Source organism: Chionomys nivalis, chromosome 22 (assembly GCF_950005125.1).
Source record: "Chionomys nivalis chromosome 22, mChiNiv1.1, whole genome shotgun sequence".
Classification (NCBI taxonomy): domain Eukaryota; kingdom Metazoa; phylum Chordata; class Mammalia; order Rodentia; family Cricetidae; genus Chionomys; species Chionomys nivalis.
Genome location: NC_080107.1, coordinates 20,565,704 through 20,585,919, shown reverse-complemented (window position 1 = coordinate 20,585,919; position 20,216 = coordinate 20,565,704). Strand labels below are relative to the sequence as shown.

Sequence of the window (20,216 nt, the reverse complement as noted above, 5' to 3'; positions counted from 1 at the left end):
CTGGGATCTTAGAACACTTGCCTACCCGATACGAGCAGAAAAGGTGGGAGAAGAAACTCAAACTCATCAAACTCAAAGGCTGAATCTGGAAAGAAATGTAGGGAGGAATGAAAGGATTGGGTGGGGGAGTTCCCAGGAGACCAGTACTGGTCGAAGATAAACAGCTCTTCATCAGAAAAGCCTTGCTTCTGTGGAAGAGCATGATTCTCCCTGTGCTGGGGCCTGGGCCTGCTGACATAATTGATTCTGAAGGCAACCGGAAGGCTTGCTTCTCCAGGGGACTTCCATTCTTGTGGGCTTTTCATTTCCCTGGTTCTCAGGTTCATTATCAGTAAATGCAGGGCTCCCGGTATTATGCAAAAGTTTACCCTCTGGCTCTACTCTGTTACCAGGACACCCAAGATTCCAAGCAGAACATGTAATTGTTTCTGGCAAAAGGGTGGCATGACTGTCTGTCTCCGGGTTGCATGATATCTGCAATGCCTTTGGGCTTTCCATTGTCAGCATTCCGCAGGCAGGCAGGCAGGCAGGCAGGATGGGAGTGTGCTAATTAGATCAGGTGCTTGATCTTGAAGTCTGTACCAGCAATGACTAGGTAGTCAGTCTTGGAACTTTTGAGCACTAGCTGTCTTTCTCCCATGCTGCTCAGAATGTAATTATCTTGTCAGCCCGAAGCCATAGCACACGGCTGAACAGAGTGCTCGGAAGCAGCCGCCGTGATAAGGAAAAAAATGAATGGACCACGATGCAAACTGTTAGGAGACAAACAGGCATGGGGAAGGGAGACTCTGAGAACAAAGGGGCTGTGTGGAGTATTTGTTACTCAGGATGCTTCACAGCTCCTCTTAATGAGATTAGTGGCCTGCTCTCAGAGACAGAGGACACGCCTTGGCGACAGAATGCATGTCCTGACTCCCTAAGCTTTAGAAGGCCATTTGAAAATGGAAAGGGAGATGAGTTTCCGTGACAGCCCGTGTGCTCTGCAAACCAATGGGCAGGCAATAAAACCCTGAAGGATGACTGGAAGGAAGGTTATTCGGGGAACGAGAAGATAGCCAAGCAGAGTGCATGCAAGGACTGTGCAGAGACAGGAGCCCCCACACTTCAAGTGATGTAGATGGTTTACTGCATCAGCATCTCTCTGAAGCTTGTCAGAGATGCTAAGGCGTGGATAAAGGAGGCATCCTGGATCAGAATCCATATTCGTAAGGCACAGAATGATGGTTAGACAGAGGAGATGCAGACGCCAAACCTAGTGTCTGCATCCAGAGATGTCAGTTTAATCAGGTCAGAATGCTGCCGGGACATTGAATCTGTCTTTTAAAAGCTGTCTAGGCAATTCTAATAAGCATCAATGATTGAGAACCATGGGTAAAAAATAGTCTGTGACTTGGAAAATAAGGACATTATAATTTTAAGACATAGATCCCTAAGTCATATGTAGTATTCAGCCTGTCCAATACTTTTGATATCTCTGCTTTGCCACAAAGGTGGAATTTCCTGAGTGTCTCCATGAACCTGCTTCCAATGTCTCTCACCCTCTCTATCTCCTTCCACTTCAAGTCACTCCAAGCTGACTTTTGAACATTTTTATTCTGTTTCCTCATATATTCTGAATTTGGGTTGCTTGCTGCCCTAGGGCCTTTGCATGCATCTCCTGTTGATGCTTTCTCAACCTTCTGGTTGCTGTCTCAATATCTCTTGGATGGAGCCCTCTCTGAAGAGCCTCTCCAATGAAGAACTCAGTTTTCCCCTTTAATTATTCTTTATTGCTGGACACTATTCCTTTTCATTCCTTCAACAGCACATTTAAAAGTCATTCTTGGCTATTTATTAGTGGATTATTATTATTATTATTATTATTATTATCTGAGTCATATGCCCATGGGGACAGACAGAATTTGCATTTTTTTGTCTACTCCTTCAGTGCCTAGATCTGCTCTTGGAAAGTATAAAACACATAAAAACTTGAATGAATGAATGAATGAATGAGCAAACTAAGACCTATGGACAACTATTGACCTGTGTCTTAGGGTTTCTACCATGACCATGGCAACTCTTATAAAGGAAAACATTTCATTGGGGCTGGCTTACAGTTTCAGAATTCAGGTAGACATGGTGCTGGAGAAGGAGCTGAGAATTCTACATCTTGATCCACAGGCAACAGGAAGTGAATTGTCACCCTTGGCATGGCTGAAGTGTATATGAGACCTCAAAGTCCACCTCCACAGTGACATACTTCCTCCAACAAGATCACACCTAATCCAACAAGGTCACACAGCCTAATAGTGCCACTCCCTATGGACCAAGCATTCAAGCACCTGAGAGTCTTTGGGGGCCATACTTATTCAAACCACCATAACTCGTCACAATCCTTTATCATAACAGACACCTATGAATCTTCACACAGTATGGTCCAGTTGTGTGCTTATGACTTACAAGGCTTAGATGACTATCTGATTCTTACTAATAGGCTTCCAGAGTTAATAGAGCCTGTTGAGTACTTGGACTTTCAGTCTTAGATGTCTCCTACAAGCTCGTGTTTTGAACTCTTGTTCTACAGTTGTTGGTGCTATTTGGTGGGGGGTGTGGAACCTTTAGATGTCAGGGTGGGTGGAGCGGCTGGCTGCCTGAAACAAGCCACTAGGGAGAGGCCTCTGAAGGTGGTAGCCAGCTTCAGGTTTCTTCCTCATTTTGCTTCCTGATCTTCTGTGATGTGAATGCTCTTTCCACACACTCCCACCACATGGGACTCTTCCATGCCTTCCCCACCATGGTGGGCTGAGACCTTTGACACTGGCAGCCAGAATGACTGTCTTTCTGTCGCTGTTTTCTCAGGTCTTGCCCTCACAGTGATACAAAGCAACACTTGTGTGTCGTTAGAACATGGAACATTGTTTTACTATAAGAGAATCATCAGTATTGCAAGGGACATAATTTTACTAAAAATATTTGTTTATTTGAAATTTAGTTTTAACTAGAATTTTATATCTTGTGAGCAAAAAGCTGTTGTTAATCCTATGAAATAGGTGTTCCAGATCCTGAAATAATGAATCAAGTATGCCAAAACTATTCAAATTCAACAGTTCTCATTTTTTTTTCTAGATTTTCTGTTTACTTTCTGAAGATTCAATATTGCAAGGGCAACAAATATTCAACTATTAGAACTAATAGAAACCCTTTATAGTACATTATAGGTTTTCTCTGACAATTGTGCATAAGATTAAAATATATAATACTCCCAAGCTTTGTGTCTGGTGGGCCATCAGTTTAACTTGCCCCCTTGGGTTGATGCTCTAGTGAGCATTTAAAAGCCAGTGCGAAGCGGAAAAAGCTTAGATACACTTAGACCACGTAGACTACTCCATAAGATCATCAAGACAGACAAGCAAGCTCCCCGTGTGCACAATAGTGATACGCACATGGTAGCCATTACAACCATAGGAACACCCAGAGAAAGCAGAGGCAGGGCAGTTCCACATCGTTACTTGTGTGCACAGACGGTGGGGTTCTCAGCAAAGGGACGCGGTGAGTGAAACCAAAATGAAACCCAAACAAAACAAAACACAAAGCATAAGACTATGTGAAAAATTAAATCTGGAGGGGAAATGACTTACCCGCACTGAGAGGGAACAATTATTATTTTATCTTGTTTTTGTTTTTTTTTTTGGAACTTCTGAGCACTGACTTGTATTAACACTAGTGAGTGTTCTACCCCTGGGCTGCATCTAAGCCCTCTTTTTATTTTATATATTGAGGAATGCGCTTAAAAGTTGCTGAGACTGGCCTTGAACTTGTGATCTCCCCCCATGCTGCTACCTCTAACTGAAGTAGTATTACAGGGCTGTGCCAGCAGGTAAGGCTCAGTTTGTGTTTAGTTTACAGCAGAGAACCTATAAATATAAAAACCCATAAGCTCAGGGTGTTACAGGACAACCTTGATTTCCATCTAATGTTATTCTTGTTAATAAAAGTGATTAATGAATAACTACATAGCATTTAATTCTTATGCCTTTCTAAGACTATAAATATAAAAACCCATTTAAAAATGTGAACATACTTAATATGTACAATATGATAGCAATTATGTTAAAATATGCAAAGACATGCAAAGAAAGGGGAAGGAAGACTTATTCTAAAATGTCAACAGTGGTTAGCTCTGAGGGGTTGGTTTATGCGTGATCCTTATTTTCAATTCCTGCTCTCTCATCACCTCACTGCCTCCCTCCCTTTTGTGCAAATGTCGCATTAATTTTGTAGCTAGGAATGGAATCGCTCTGCTTTGTTTGGACTTTGGCGCTTTCATACCGCGTTGCCGGCAAGAGAGTCTCCAGTACAGTAGCAACGTGGACAAACTCGGTAACTTTGAAGACCCTGATTCCTTGGGGCCCAGGGGCCTCCCTTGGAGCTGTGCTGGATCTGTGATGGAGAATAGAAGTGTAGGGATGGGTACAGCGACAGCATCCATGGTGCCGGATAGTGGCACGTGGCTCAGTGCTCTGTTACAGAAAAACGTGATGGATTCAATTGGCACTATCAGCATCTGCCTGGATTAGCCTCAGACACAGACCGCTGCGCACAGCAAGGTCAGTGTGCTTAATGCCTCAGCACTATGCACTGAAACATGAATTAAAACCCTAAAATGCATACCTTATATGTGTTTTACCACAATATGAGATTACAACAAAAATACGCCCCCCCCGCCAATGCAGGTCATTAGAATTCCTCTTTTCCCAAGATCAATCATTCGCTATTAAATCTTGTCGGTCATTGAGCTCAGTTCTTCAGAAGAAAGCGGTAGAAATGGCGTGCACACAATGAAATGTGCCAGCATGTCATTAATATAGAATCAGTTGTGGATGTGTCTGTATTTTAGTAGCATACAAACGCGTGTACGGATGATGAACACTGAGTTCAGGATCCTGCTTACCTTGCGGAAAGGAAGGGGAAGGAATGAGATGGGGTGTCAGTCAGAGGGCAATTGCACGCTAGATGTTTTCCTTCTTCAAATGAGCCAACGCGGTGGCATTATTAGATTGGGGGAAACTTACCAGTAGGTATGCCACTGTTCAACGTATGCCCTGCTTTTCCGTGTGCTTAAGTTGTGTCCAGTTGCTAAATCTATAGCCTTTGTAGACCCCCCTGGCCCCATTGTTAAGCAGAGATACTGAGTGTCTTAGATGGGGTTTAGATGGCAGCGCAATGCATTGTGCTGGTTACGTAGCCTCTCTTCTACCACAAGGAAGAAGTAGGGGGTGCTCATTTCACCTTGCCTCCTTCACCTAAATTAGCAGCGAGCGGTAAAGAATTGCCCAGCCTTGAAGGACTGTCATTTAAAGAGTTCCTCTACTCGTCGCCCTGTCTGGCTCTGCTCCACTCTCAGACTCTGTGCCTTTACAGAGACATTAAAGCTGACCTTGGAAGGGATGCTTGACTGGTGCTCTAGTGTTCAGAAGTTGCTGTGCTCTGCCACTACCGCAGCCTGGGTTCAGGGCTCAGCTGTGACTTTTTCCCAGTGGTTAAGGCTATAGACTCTAGTTATCTGGGTCTATCTTCTGTCAACTTGTTTCGCTAGTTTGGGGTCCATAGTGACACGTGGAGATTAAATGATAAAATAAGTGTAAAGCGCAGTCTCCTGGGGGCTGCTTATTGCTCTCTCCATATCATGGTTATTGCTGCAGGCGTCTTCAGGCCTCAGTTTTCACCCCCGAAAAGGAAAAGACTAGGTATTGCGCTTTGCTCTTGTTGGCATCAAAACCAGTTCATGATTGTCAGCTAATCGGCTATTTCTTCTAACAAAGGTGATGAGCAGATATAAAACCACTGATTGACAGAAGAAATCCTGACGCATTAGCAAAATTCTCCCTCCCTCCCTCCCTCCCTCCCTCCCTCCCTCCCTCTCTCCTTCCCTCCCTCCCTTCTTTCCTTCTACCCTCTCCCTCCCCCCCACCCCGTGTGTATGTGTCTTTTCCCCCTGGGTCTCTACAGTGGTCTCACCATTACTTTTTGAGATTAATAATAGATTTACAAATTTGTTAGTGCTGCTTGAGACTTCTTGAGGCAGACACTGTTGCTTATTCTTCTGGTCATAAACTCTGACCTTGTTCCCAGGAGATACCCAGGAGATACTTGAATGAATGAATGTGTGACTATGTAGTGAGGGCATCACTGCCCAGTGATATAATGCCCAGTAGACATCCTAGGTGTTATGCAAATATTCAAACATTTAGACTGTGTAGTGGCAAGATCTCCTATATGAGAAGACCTAGTAGGTGATCTCATGAAGACTCTACTTAAGACCTGTGTCTTTCTTTTCTCCTAGGTTTATGCTGTGAAATACAAGCCTTTAGATTCTTTAAAAGTCCTGTGAGTTAGCTAATAGTAACTGCTGATGGTTGGGATTTACTAGTTAGCCTTATTTGGTAGATGCCCAGTAATCTGGGGACACGAGTTTTCTTTCCAAAGCCTCCCTCTCTGAGCGATGCTTCAGCTAATGAGGAAAGTGTAGGCAGCTGGCTCTCCTCGGGCTTTCTTCCCAGAGACCGTCAATTAAGGAGAAATAAAAAATCTTCCCCATTATCCTTGAATCGAGAGCAATTTATTAACTCCATGGCAATGCCACATAATCGTGAAATTGCTTTTTATCCCAGACGATTTTATTTGCATTAAAAATCCCAAGTTTGGAATATCCAATTATAGCATGAGATTGAGAGGCCAGGGAATGGCTTTTTAGAGTGGACCCTAACATCAGCCACGGTGCCAACTAGTGAACCTTGTTATCTGTGTGTGGATCATCAGAACGCGTGGCCAGCTCCAGCACTGGTCATCGCCTGTTAAAAATGGAGGCCATTAGGCCTAATCTTTTTATTTTACAAATACTGAGGCCTGAGAGATCAAGGGATTTCCACTGAACTGAAATGGTTTTGATCTTTTCCACCGAGATCAGTAGAAAAGAAAACAATCGAACCAACTAACGAACAGCAAGGAGGTCCAATTTCTATTTAATCTCCCTCTAGTTCACCTTACCTCCTAACCTCTCTCGCTACAGTGAATAGCCAAAGGGAGAAGGGGATAAAGAAAACTGGGGTTACTGATTCCTGAAACACGGATGTGTATGGACAGGATGTTATTTCCATGAGGTGAGAAAGAGCACGAGGCTTACAGTGTGTTACTACTGCTCGTCAGACTTGCTGTTTGATCTAATGTGTGCCTGTGGATAATCGCTCAGGGGTTTCCCTACTGGACCAGTGTGAAGGACGCATGGAACTTCTCCAGCAGGTCTGTCCTGAGACAGATGGCATGGCTCTGCTTTCCTTTTGCCATCTGGGTCCAGGATGGAAGGCAGAAGACGGGGAGAGCTTAGGCGGCAGAGCATCCTGTCAATGGTTAGGCGCCCTATACTTGCCCTATGTGCTCAGACAGCCTCAGCCTTTACATGCATCTGTCACATCAAACTCCAAGTCCTGAAGAACATTTGGCTCAATTTTAGAAAACAAAAAAGAGAGATGTTTCTACTGTATTTTTATATTTATTTAACAACGTCACTGAGGCTTGGCCTAAACAAGAAGATGGGTAAGATACATTCTCTTCAAACATCTAGTAGCCGAGAGCTTCTTGTCTCTAAGGGAAAGGGTCCTCCGAATGCATAAGAGCCTAATCTACCTGTTACTCTGTCCTAGTGACCACAGGGCACCAGTTAGGGTGGCCATAACAGTGGTTGACCTGGAGACATCTGCTGCAGATGGACTCATTGCATTAGCATCGTGCTGCCAACACTAGCTCCTGTAACTGCCATCGCTGCTATGTTTCCATGCAGCGCATCCTTCCTGCCAGGTGTAGACATTTAGGAAACATATAGATGATGTGGGATGTCTTTCTGTATATGTTTGCTTTTATTGGCCAATGAATAAAGCTGTTTAAATCCAGACTGGAAATCTGACCAGAGATAGAGAAAGAGAATAGGCAGAGTCAGGGGGACTCTATGTAGCTGCCGAAGGAGAAGACTCCAGAAACTTACCAGTAAGCCACAGCCTTGTGATGATACACAGATTAATAGAAATGGGTTAATTTAAGATGTAAGAGCAAGCTAGGAATACACCTAAGCTCTTGGCCAAACAGTGTTGTAATTAATATAGTTTCTGTGTGATTATTCAAGTCTGGGTGGCCAGGAAAGAAGCGAGCAGTGTCTGTCTGTATATAGATATTGTTAAGCCTTGCAAATAATATGAGGTGATTAATAACATGATTTGATAGTATAGTAAAACTACTGATTTAATTGCTTTATCTCAGTATCTCACTAGGAAGGAAAGCCACCGCAAATTAAGCAGTTGGACTTCAATTTACTGATACTATCGTAATGTAAATTGAGTGAGTGTTTAAAAACAACAGACCGAGGTGTAAACTTTTTTTCTTTATTCTTTATTTTTAGCTTGGGTAATCAAATCTTCATTTTAAATGGTACTTTGTACTAGGATATAATATACTACCTAGTGCTCAGCCGATTATCTATCATTATCTTTTGGACCCTGTAATTGGACAAACAAGAAACTATTCATAATAATAAGTTTGCTCCTAATTGTCTGTTTGCTGGAGTCTGGGGTGCACACTGCAGTCGTCGGGAGCTGAAAGGAAACTGCTTACGGAATCCCTTCCATTGTTTGTTCAGATCCTTACGACAGGGCCCAGCAGTTCCCCACACCTGGGCAGGCCAGAGCATCCTACCCAGCTGGTTGAAACAACAGTCATTTTTCCTGAATTACATGAGTGGGCAACATAAATCTTGCTTGCTGCAAGACAGAGCCGCCATTGAACCTCACCCATCCCCTGCCAGCAGTGCAAGCACGGAACTCTCCTTATTATATAATTCAGGCAAATAATTTACCTTCTGGAATTTCCATTAGATCTCACTACTTAAATTATCCCACTGCTGGATTATTGCTCAAGGATTCTTTGGTGCTTTTGTTCTTTATTTCACAGCTACCCCACACATCATACTGCTCTGGCCTCCAGCACACAAAAGGCGTGTTCTAAGAGGTTTAAATGGAAAAGCGACACAGGCCATTACTGGTCTATTTTCTATTTTCATTATCAATAAAACAAGAGATCAGCATTTCCACGCTATGCGAAGCCTTCAGGGAAGTACTTGTGGCTGTCATTATCTTTAGACCAAGCTGCCTCCTGGCCCCCTAATGCAGATGGTATGATGGGCCATCAGAAGGGAAACAGAGCAAGGAGACACCCGTCAGGGCAGATTGCTGACCTGGCTGCTGGGCTGTGGCTCCCTGAAAATGTTCCTTCGAATTTAGTGGCGCCCGGATGGCAGAGACCACAGATCATGACAGGACATAAATTCTCCTCATAATGAGATTAGTAGGCAGACAAAATAAATGTCCTGCTGTTATATTAGAGGCAGGCTATAACTGGTGTTTTCCTTGGAAATGATCGTTTCTTTTGCAACAGGGGAACCATGTGCAACTAACCTGAATGCAACAGATTCTGTTTTGCCACATAGTTATTTTTCATCCCCCTCTGTCTTCTTAATGGTGGTTTGGGGGAGGCATCTAAACGAGCTGTGGGTCTTAAAGACTATTACCAACATGAATTATGGGAGTCTATGTTCATGACCATCAATCGTGTTCCCCAGACTCCCTTCTGCAAGTAAGTTCTGGGTAGCTACCCCTCCAGCTTCTAAACTACAGCCCTGCTGGGGAGGAGGCGCTGCGACCTCTGGGGTCCTCTCCCTTTAGCCTTCAGGATCAAAGGCACCGTCGACCCACTATTGTGCTGAGGTCATTTAAAAATATATCTTCACTGCAACCCTACCACTGAAAACCAGTGGAAACCGGTATCACATACTAAGCCGCCTTCAAAAAAACGTCCAGATCAGGTGACCCGAGAAACAAAAGCCTTGAGGATGGAGCCTGATTGCAATGGACTTCCTTAGTAAGGGTCTCTCTCCTGGAGTACAATACCCTCCTCTCATGAAAAACACAAGATAGCATCTCCTCCTGGACTCTTTCCATAGAATCTGATGCAAGTTCATGGACTGCACCATTCTGAGTAGCGAGTACATTTAATCAAAGCCTTCTGGGGGAAAAAAAAAAATTGGAGTATCCCCTGCAAAGTCACCAAGTGAAGAGGCCCTTTCAAGAGGAGTGGGAAATCGGAGTCTGAACTCAGGAGTATCTGAGCAGCCCTTTTGCATAGAAAGCACCGTCTAACGGCTGCATTTCTCTGCTGTTCCGGCTTTTCTAAGAAACTGCATATTTCCAGGAGGCCCCTGGCTGTTATCACCGTTTGCAGCATTTTGACACCTTGTTTTTCTTAGGTTGTAAAGAGACCACAGAAATCTTAAGTTTGCACAGGCGCTTTACAGTTTATATGGTGGCTAGCAAGCGTCGTGAAAATCTAACGAAAGACTCCCCTTTCCACACTGGTGCCTCCTTCCAATACCTGAACTGTAAACACAACTACATTTGGGGTTGGGGTTGGGAGTGGGTAGGGATTATTTTTTTGACCCAAATTAAGAACTGATTTTCTTTCAACTTTCTGTTTGAGTCTTTCCATGTTAGCAAATATTTAGTCAGTGCCCTCACACTCTTAATAACGTCCCTATTCTTGCTTAACTCCTTTTCAGAGGAAATGCTTGTTTTAATGGCACTAAGTGACCCCACCTGCATTCATTGGTACCCCCTTCTCCCCTACCCTTTTCACCTCCAACCTTTTTATTGTTCTACTATGTGTGCCCCAACTTTCTGCTGGCCCTCCACGACTTGTTGCCTAAAACTCCAACAGCAGATGAAGGAGCCTTGCCAAGCTCTCGGTTTGCTTGGTATGAGTTAATGATTATCCAAGAGCCCTTCCAGGGGTGAGTCACAGAGTTAACCTTCCCATTTCATGATGCACACATCTCCTTGAGGGGATTTCTCCCAGCCTACTCACTTACCTCATACAAGTGGACTTGTTCCTGGGTTACAGCGAAGATCAGGAGCACGTTGTTTTGTACCAGCTTATCAATGAGTTGACCAATTGTTGGATATTCCTAAAATTGATACACAGATTTCAAATATCATCTTAGCCACAGAAGGTGCCATTGTAAAACGTTCCTTCCACAGTTGAGAAGGTCGATATTCACAGGTAATTTATCTGTCATGCTAAGGAAACACTCTTTATTACTTTTATTTATTCACTTAGCTCAGTCTTGCAAGCTCGGGTAAGTCCTAAGAACGGAGACGGGGAGTGTGCTAAGCAGTTTCCCTAAGCAGACCCCTGGGGATTTATTTCAAGACTTCTAATGTGTCACATTATCTCCGCCAAGAGCCTCCAGCAGCAGGTAGGGATGTTAAAGTAGGGGGCAGGTGGGGAGACTGTGGTGTATGGTGTAGATGACGAGGGGCTCTTGTAACTCTGACTGGAGTTAGATGAGGCGACATGAAGGTTGAGGAAGGGATGGAAACTGATGAATACAGTATAATTCTTATGGCTGTCTGATTTGAGACAGGCCCACACCGGTTCTCGGGGTTGGTTTTATTGCCTTTGCAATGTCATAAATTGGTGGTATGGGATCCTGTACTCTTTACTCTTTTATTTTTTTCAGCACTAATGAAAACACTTGGTCCTTCTGGTGTTGCAATGTTCATTTTCAAGTGAGGTGGATAATTTTTTAGAAACAAAAAAAGTTATTCCATTATCAAATTATCAAATTTACAGATGAATTTACTTTCCAAGTCTAGAAAACATGAAACACATTGGGCTCCCCTATGACTCCAAAAGCAGATGTTCACAAAGAAGACACGTAAAGGAGCAACCGGAGGCAGATCAAACTAGGACTATGGATTATGGCTGCAGTCCATCAAATGGAGGAGCTCTGAGAACGAAGTCTTCTGTTCATGAGATAGTGTATTCGCCCATCCTCAGGACTGCCAGTCTTTCTGTTGGGGCTATTGTTAGGTACAAGTCTAGCAAAAGTGTTCCTTTGTCTAAATTGCCAAGAGAAACTTCCCAACTGTGCTGTGACTCAGACTGGGAATGCTTTTTTTTTTTGTCATATTTGGATTTTTACTTTCCATATTTTTCTCTATCTATCTATCTATCTATCTATCTATCTATCTATCTATCTACCTACCTACCTATCTTTATGTCTGTGTGAGGGTGTCAGATGTCCTGGAGTTACAGTTACAGACAGCTGTGAGCTGTCATATGGGTGTTGAGACTTGAACCTGGGTCCTTTGGAAGAGCAGTCAGTGCTCTTAACCACTGCGCTGTCTCTCCAGTCCCACATTCGGATTTTTATTAGTAGAGATAACAGATCATAGAATTGTTCCTTGGTCTGACAGGTTTAGTGTCATTTGCTTTTCAGTTGCCCAAACTCCAAGCATGCTTTACTCTAAAGCTGAAGGACCTTCCACACTGGTGCTCCACACCTCCATGGGTACACTCCTATCTGCTGCTTCATGTGGAGCCTGGATCATACCATGCAGCCCACATAGGATGCTGCTTTATGTTTTAATGACATCTGTTGCATGAGTGCTTATAATTCTATAGAACCTCAAGGCCGGAAGCAGGTTCTGTTTGGTGGCCCTGGGAATCTAGCTGTGCTTTCAGCCCACAAAAATAGCCAGAGGACTCGGGGGCGACGGAAAATGGCCCATGGCATCTGTACTCATGCAGATATTTACTCAAAACAATAAGATAAATATTTATTAAACGAGAAAGTCATGTGAGGTGACGTGTATTGCTTGGTTCTATGATTTTTGGTTTTTAAGAGTTCTTTTATGGGACATTCGACAAATTCATGATAAAAGGACCCGTTTACTGGAACCGCATTGAGTCAAAGACAAACGTTGGTAATAATCATTGAGATTCTCAAATGGACAGATTAAGAATGGAGACCATGTATGTGTGGGGAATAAAACTGTTCAAAGATGGGGTAAAATCTAGGTTGAAGTTCAGAATTAGGCCAAAGAATGAAATGGTCTAAATTTGTTTACCCAGTAGAGTTTGCATAAAATAGCTTTTTTTTTCAATTGACATTGGAATTCCAGGGTTTCCCCCCTTCTTCTTCCTATGTGTCCTATAAATCATTATTTGAAGGGTCCTTTGGCCTTTCTGAGCCATGCTACCTATTGCATTGAATTTGCACAGAAGGACTTCCTTCATCTTATACATCCGTCAGCACCCACTGTGACGTAGGCACTGAGCTTAGGAAACAAAGATAATAAACCACCCCAGGCTCTGAGGAAGGCACCATGAGAAAGACAGCGTAAGCGAACCCATTGCCACATAGAGATGTACGTGAAGACCGACATCATGAATAAGGATGAAACGAGAAGTGACTGCTTTGGGAGCCAGAGGAGGTCAAAGAGGGTCACTGAGTCATAAAGGGCAATGTAGTTTCCCCAGTATAGGACATAACATTTACAAGTCCAGTAGCTACATGGTCTGTTCTTCAAAACAGCAGTGACACAGAGTCCTGTTGGAGATCAGATGAGACCATTGGGGCAAAGGCCTCTGAAATTTTTACCTCATTTGACAACGGTCAAGTTTTTTTTCTTTATTTTAAATGTTGCCAGCATTTCTCAACAACAGAAAATGAATTAAGTGTTATTAAACACAAACCAAACCCCACTTGATTCGCTGTCCACCATGGTTGCGGCACAACTGAGAGATAACGATGCTCAGAAAGCCCTCTCTGGTACTAGTCTGACCTGGACCACTTTGACTTAGAATAGAGAGCTATCTGCTTCTTTTGCTGGCCTCGGGATCTCTCTGAAGCTAGAGAGGTTCTAGGCTCGCCTGTGACCTAGCAGATTTAAAGTCTCAACACAGGCCCACCACCTACCTAGCGGAGGTCACGTGAGCTCTGTGTGGAGCCTGCATGCAGGTGAGGTAGAAGAGAGCGATGTCTAGCCCCTAAGGTAGAAAATAGACACCATGTTCACCAAGTAAGTGAGTCATTACACATGGTTTCATGGCGGTTGCCGTCGTGTGGGTCTACCTGTGGCTCTGAAAGCTGAAGACAGGGAGGGTTACTTACCAAGACGGTTGACATGGAGTATTCATTCCTATGGTCCAAGTGACAGAGCCCATCATTGGGAATGACAATGCCGGCTAGCTTGCTGTCCATTCCAAAATGGGAATCAGCATCACTCACAAAAACCAGGAGGTGGAGCGAGTCGTTGCGCCAGCCAATCTTTTCCTAGAGTGAGAAGGACGCCATAGGGTGTATGGAGAGGGGCAGGTCCGAATTGAGGATTATGCGGCTTCTCACAGTGCGTGGATAGCCCATCCTGGCCTTTCTATCTAGAGTGAATTTGAGGCTTAGTAAAGGGATGAAATCCCACAGCATTTGCTTTTTCCTGGATAACTTTCAGGTTTCCTCGCATCACAAAAATTAGTTCCACTACCAGTGATGCTGGGTTCATCTTGGCTTCTAGTTATTGATCTTTATTGCTCAGCTCTCGATTCGCCAGTCAGAGAATGAGAGGAGGTAGTGGGAAAGGTCACAGTCATTCTAAATTCAAGCTAAATGCAATGAAAACTGGTTATAAAGTAAGCCTGTTTCATTATAATGTCACCCAACATTTAGGTTTGTATTTCTAACGATGTCACCTGAGAATTATACATCTAACACAAGCATAAGAACTGCTGATTGAAGATGGCCCCAGGGTCCTACTAGTGGAGATAGTCTGCAATCTGTGTATTAGCAGCGATCTAATATTAGTCTTGGAAGCCTTTGGGCAAAAACTCCTCCCGGCTCTCCTAACCTGCCTTATCCTTTCCTTCCTCCTTTAACTCCTGACCCTTCTGCCTTCCAGAAGCTTCCGCCCTGGACATTTCCTGGTATTTCCCACCATGGACTAATGTCTAGACAGGGTGATTATTCTCAAAGAGTCAAGGAGAAGCTGGGTCCTGACAGGGCTGCATAGATAACGTGACTTCTGATCTTGACTTTATTACTTCAAAACAACAGATTTTATCTTGAACTATGTACTGCAACTCTGCCTCTCAAAACCAAGGGCTGGGTAGCTCATTAGTAGCATTAGTATAGAGCTTACCTAGCACGAACAAGGCCCACATCATGAGAAAGGTAAAATACAATAGTTGTGCTATATACTGAGTCAGACATTTCAAATTTGTTTTTTAATATTCTGCCCTTAATTTTTTCCTACTATAGTTGATTAAAAAATAACTAATCTGTTCTTTGAACCAAAATTTCCTTTGATTATTTGATTATTATTATTATTTGATTATTCAAATATCACACACATAAAACATTCTCCCCCTTCAACATGACTAAATTAAATACTGAATGGAAGTTTCACATTTTAAGAAAAGAATCAAATGAAGAAGTAGGGTGATCAAAGGAAAGACGGTTAGTTAAGCTTCCCAAAGCAGACTGGTTAATAAAAGATAAAGTTTATGTTAATAGGACAGAGTACTGACCCCACCCCTGCCCCCCACACCCTACCTTACACACAGCAGCCTGCATAATTGCGTCAAATCCACCTTCGGGCGTGTCAATATTAGCAGAAATCTTCTGTTTTCTCACAATTTCATTGAATCGCTCAGCATCATCAGTCAACGGTAAAATGTGCTTGAATCCAAACGTAGGTAAACAGAAGTAGGGAATACTACTGCAGAAGGAAAATGGAAAAATATTCTTCAGTGTGGTCCGGGGCAGTTAGTAGACCTGATATCCTGGGGACATTTCCTTAAAGGATGATTCCTTTTCTAAAGGGCCTCACTGTATGACTTGACAGTGAATCTTCCATTTGAAGTTGCCATCTTCCCCATGTAGACTCTATCGGCTAACACTGATTTGAAGCCTGCTGTGTATCGTAGGCAGGCTCCAACGGGACTGCTGATGATCCTGTCTTCAGATCCTTGTTCCGGGCTTGTAATTACTTCCTTCTACTGACTACAAACCCAAATCTACCTGATAAGTTAAGTTTACCTGATGACAACCACTTCGCGTTGCTTTGTGGTCAGATATCTTAACTTGTTATCAAGCATGAGTCAACCCCAAGCAAAGGAGAGAGGAACTTTTCTCCTTTCTCCTCTACTCTTAATCCTGTCTGCCATGGACCCAGAGCCCGCAGCAAAACTCTTGGCCTTTGTCTTAGATTTTCTATTGCTGTGATAATACACAAAGGTCAAAAGCAACTTGGGAGGGAAAGGATTTGTTCCATCTTATAGCTTGTAGTCTGTCAACCAGGGAAGTCAAGGCAGGAAGTCAAGGCAGGAGCCTTAGGCAGGATCTGATGCAGAGGCAGTAGGGGAGTGCCACTTACTAGTTTGATCTTCGGGATTTGGTCGGACTGCTTTCTTAAAGCACCCAGGACCACCAGTCCAGGGGTGGCACCCCGTGCAGTGAGCAGGGCCCTCTAGCGTCAATCATTAAGTAAGAAAATGCACCCTATGGCTTGCCCACAGGCCAACCAGATGGAGGCTTTTCTCACTTGGAGATTTCTCTTCTGAAATGACTCTAGTTTGTGTCAAGTTGACATAAACCTAGGAAACAATATTTCCAATACATCATGGCCCACCTGCCTGGGAGCAAACCTATGGTTGAAATGTCATGGTAGTGTGAAGCCTGCATCAAAGTCCATGGGAAGAGCCGACGGGGGGATTCAGTTATACTTGTGGTTCAGAAGCCAGTTACTAGCTATGCACAAAACTCTGGGGAAGTTACTAAAGCCTTCTTAGCTTTGGGCTTTTCCTTTTAAAAAATAGAGCCAATCATGTAGACCCAAGTTAAGTCTTTGGACATGAGAGCTACAGGATCACCTGTAGAAATGAACCATCTAGGCCTCTACTTCTTATCTTCAGTTGAAATGATAGTGATAGTTTTAGCAATCTGTGTTGTATCAAGTCTTCCATATGCAAGCTAAGGTCTACCAACCCTTCGTATAGAAGAAAAGAGATAGCAAGAAGGAGCCCCAGCCAGAGTGGGGTACATTGTCTTAGATAATGGGGTGATCGCTGTAGAGCACACTCAGTTCCCTGGCCTTGGTCCTGCAGATCCGTCAGCACACCAGGGCAGGTGTATCTACTAGAGTCCGGCTTCTGTTAGCCACACATACTACCTGAGGTCGACTTTGATCTTCGTTATTTTTAGATTTGGTGTTTTTTTGTTTTTTCTTGTTTTCTTTTTTTTTTCACCTACTTCACCATGGACTTGCTTAAGTGGACCCAAATCATTGAGTCAGTGTGTGTGTGTGTGTGTGTGTGTGTGTGTGTGTGTGACTTTGTTAGGGATAGGGTCTTACTAAGTAACCCAGGTTGGCTGGGTTTGAACTCCCCAATGAACTTAGGCATGTTTTGCACATGTGATCCTCCTGCGTCAGCCTCCTAGGTGACGGAATAACCCAGCATTTGTATCATTTTCTTATTCGCAGATGTGAACAGCGAGAGCAAAGAAGTCGATTTCCTTATGCAAATTCCCAGTTGAGGCCAAGCAAGGCCAAGCTCTGCTTCTCATTCAGCCCCAGCACTCACAATACACACAAACAAGTGACCTTTAGTAGTCTATTTAGTGACTCCGGGTTCATTTTTCATTTCTTTAGTACTTTCCATTGATGACTTCGCTAACATTGAAACGCTGTCTAGTGTTCCTAAGTGCAGCAAGGCTGAGGTGGATTTGTATAGAAATAAACTTTCTTCAGACATTAATTACAGTCCAATGGTAATAAATCAATAATGTCAATTAGATTGGATGCCCTTAAACTGAGATGCACATAAAATAAAGGTGTTTATTGGTCAGTTAGCTAAAGCAAAGGTTCACAGGAATCCACTTCCTTTTGGAACAATCTTTAACATATTGTAGGTCAAACAGTACCATACGTGATGAGAACCGGCAAGGTTACAGAACTGGCTGGGGATCTCATGGGGACAAAAATGTTGTTGTCCATGAAGATGGTAGACATGCATAGCAAACAGTTCAGTCTCGGTGAGTTTGTAAGAACAGGACAGTTTGAGAAGCCTACCAGTGACTGGCACAGCTCGAATATCTTGAGGCATCTATCCCCAGAAAAGACATCCCAGAAAGTACCTCCTGCCCTTCGTTCCACTTCCTCAGCCAAAGAGAGTATTAAAATCTGATCTGTCAGCCAATGGGCTAGGAAGCATAGCAAGAGCATTGATTGGATGTGGTCTACGGTCTACACTTGCCTCTGTGTCCCCGTGTTTTGATGAGTTTATCTAATTACTCTTTATCAATAAAAAAATCAGGAGTCAGATAGCAGGGTAAGAACCTGAATAATCAGAGAAGTGGTGGAGAAGCCACCAGTGGCCTCTTATCTCTTCCCTTCCTCCATTCAAAGAGGCTGAGATCTTCTCTTAGTCTTGCCTTACTACTTCCTGCCTCCTATCTGTCCTCAGTCCTCCAAAACCTCTATGGTTAATTTTGGTCAGCTAGTGGCTAGCCCCATCTACCCTCTGACTTGAAGCAAACTTTATTGTCAGAATAGCAATTAAAATATCACACAACAGTGTTTTCTGCTCTCCTGGCGTACAAGGTTTGTCTATTACTTCAGCCATATGGAGACACCTGGTCTAATTGGCCCAGGAGCAAATGTAAATTTCCAGGCCACGTTTTTCTATGTCCTTTCTGATTCACGGTGTTTATTTTTAACTCTCAATTTGCAATTCTCTTCTCTTAGTACTGTGTGTCAGGTTTCTTTGAAACTAAACTGATGACCACACATGAAATCTCCATGGCAGGTAGAAGCTAAGCCATTCAGAATGATGCACTGTGAAAAGGCAGTGCCGTTTCCTACAGAGATCTCTTCACACAGAGGAGCACACACCCGAGGACAGATAATGGATTTGATTAGTGATAACGTTAGGATCATGCTCTCTTTTATAAAAGTAATATAAACGTGAAGGTTCATCGAAGAAAACTTGTGCTTATACAAACATATCAGGAAGTGAATAAGAATGAATTTCAATGGCTGTGAGCTATCTCTTTAGACTTAATCACCGTTTATTGCTGAAATTCATTAAAAAAAATCTGGTGGCATCTTAAGCATTTCTTAATTGCATCAACGGGTTATATTGAGTAGCAATGTCTTATCTTAGTAAGTGCAGCCTATGGTATTTGAGCTTTGACATCACATTTCTCAGACTTGTGCTTCCACCACTAAAGTGACATGTGACTACCTCTCTGGTTTCTCTAACTAGGTGACTCACCTACACGGATGTATGAATTACTGGCTTGCTTCTTTATAGTTTGAAGCAATGTTCTGTTATATGGAAACATGGTTGTTTCCAAAGTTTGTCTATTAAAAATAAAGCTTGGGTACATCATGAATGCTGCCTACTGGATATGATATGGCCATTGAAGTCATGAACACACAGCAGCTCTGGCTGCCTGCACAAGACCTGCCCAAAGTAATACTACATGAAAGAAGGCAGATAGTTGAGAAGAGGAAGGGGCCGCAGGACTAAGGGGAGGGGTTAAAGAGGGTCCTGGGGTAACTATGATCACAGCACATTATGTACATGAATAAAATTGTCAAAATAACAAAAATGAACAATTGAGTAAAGTAGCCATGATCTTTCTGTAACTAAATAATAGAGCCCTCCATTTAGGTTCCCATTTATAAGTTATGCCATCCCTTTGCTTAGAGAGAATTTCTTTGATGGGGGTTTGCTGGGTTGCCCCTGACCCATATTAACAAACTCCTTCCCATTAGTTTCTGATGGCAGTGTCTGAGGCCATACCATTTCACAACAGAAATGAGAAAAAGCAAGAGAATTGTTTGGCTAGAAATGTCATCTGAACATTGCTTTTCATTTCCTTTAATGACCAGGACTCAGCAGGTGTCTATCTTTATTGGCACTTCATTTTTAGCCCCTTTTCAATCAGCGGACCTCTATCCATTGCATATTCTTCTACTGGGCTATTTTTATTTTAGTTTTGTGTGCTCTCTGAACAATACTAGTCTCTTACCTTTGTCTTTTAATTTTATATTTTAGATGTGTACCTTAAAACTTTTATTTATTTTTTACTTAAATGGAGAGGTATTTAAAGCACAATGCAAGGAAGAAGTCAAATGTTTAAAATGATCACCATTTTTGCTAGGTGTCCTCCTTGCTCCCACAGTGTCTGGAGAAGCTGTGGGGCAGTAGACGTGTACTCAGTTTAGAAGAGATGTACTAAGCAGCTATCTATCTTTAGGCAGGTCACACAGCACTCCTGGGCCTCAGAGTCC

The 20,216-nt window shown here is 43.1% G+C and overlaps 1 protein-coding gene across 2 annotated transcripts in view; it reads right to left on the bottom strand.

Annotated features, from left to right (window-relative positions):
* The window catches only part of Itgb6 (integrin subunit beta 6), a 119,950-nt gene that overhangs the window by 43,371 nt on the left and 56,363 nt on the right, over positions 1-20,216 (bottom strand). For both annotated transcript variants that reach the window (XM_057755175.1, XM_057755174.1), the window contains exons 6-8: positions 15,470-15,635; positions 14,036-14,197; positions 10,946-11,041 (exon numbers count right to left, since the gene is read on the bottom strand). In XM_057755175.1, coding sequence (XP_057611158.1) covers positions 10,946-11,041; positions 14,036-14,197; positions 15,470-15,635 — 424 coding nt within the window. The remainder of the gene's footprint in view (positions 1-10,945; positions 11,042-14,035; positions 14,198-15,469; positions 15,636-20,216) is intronic.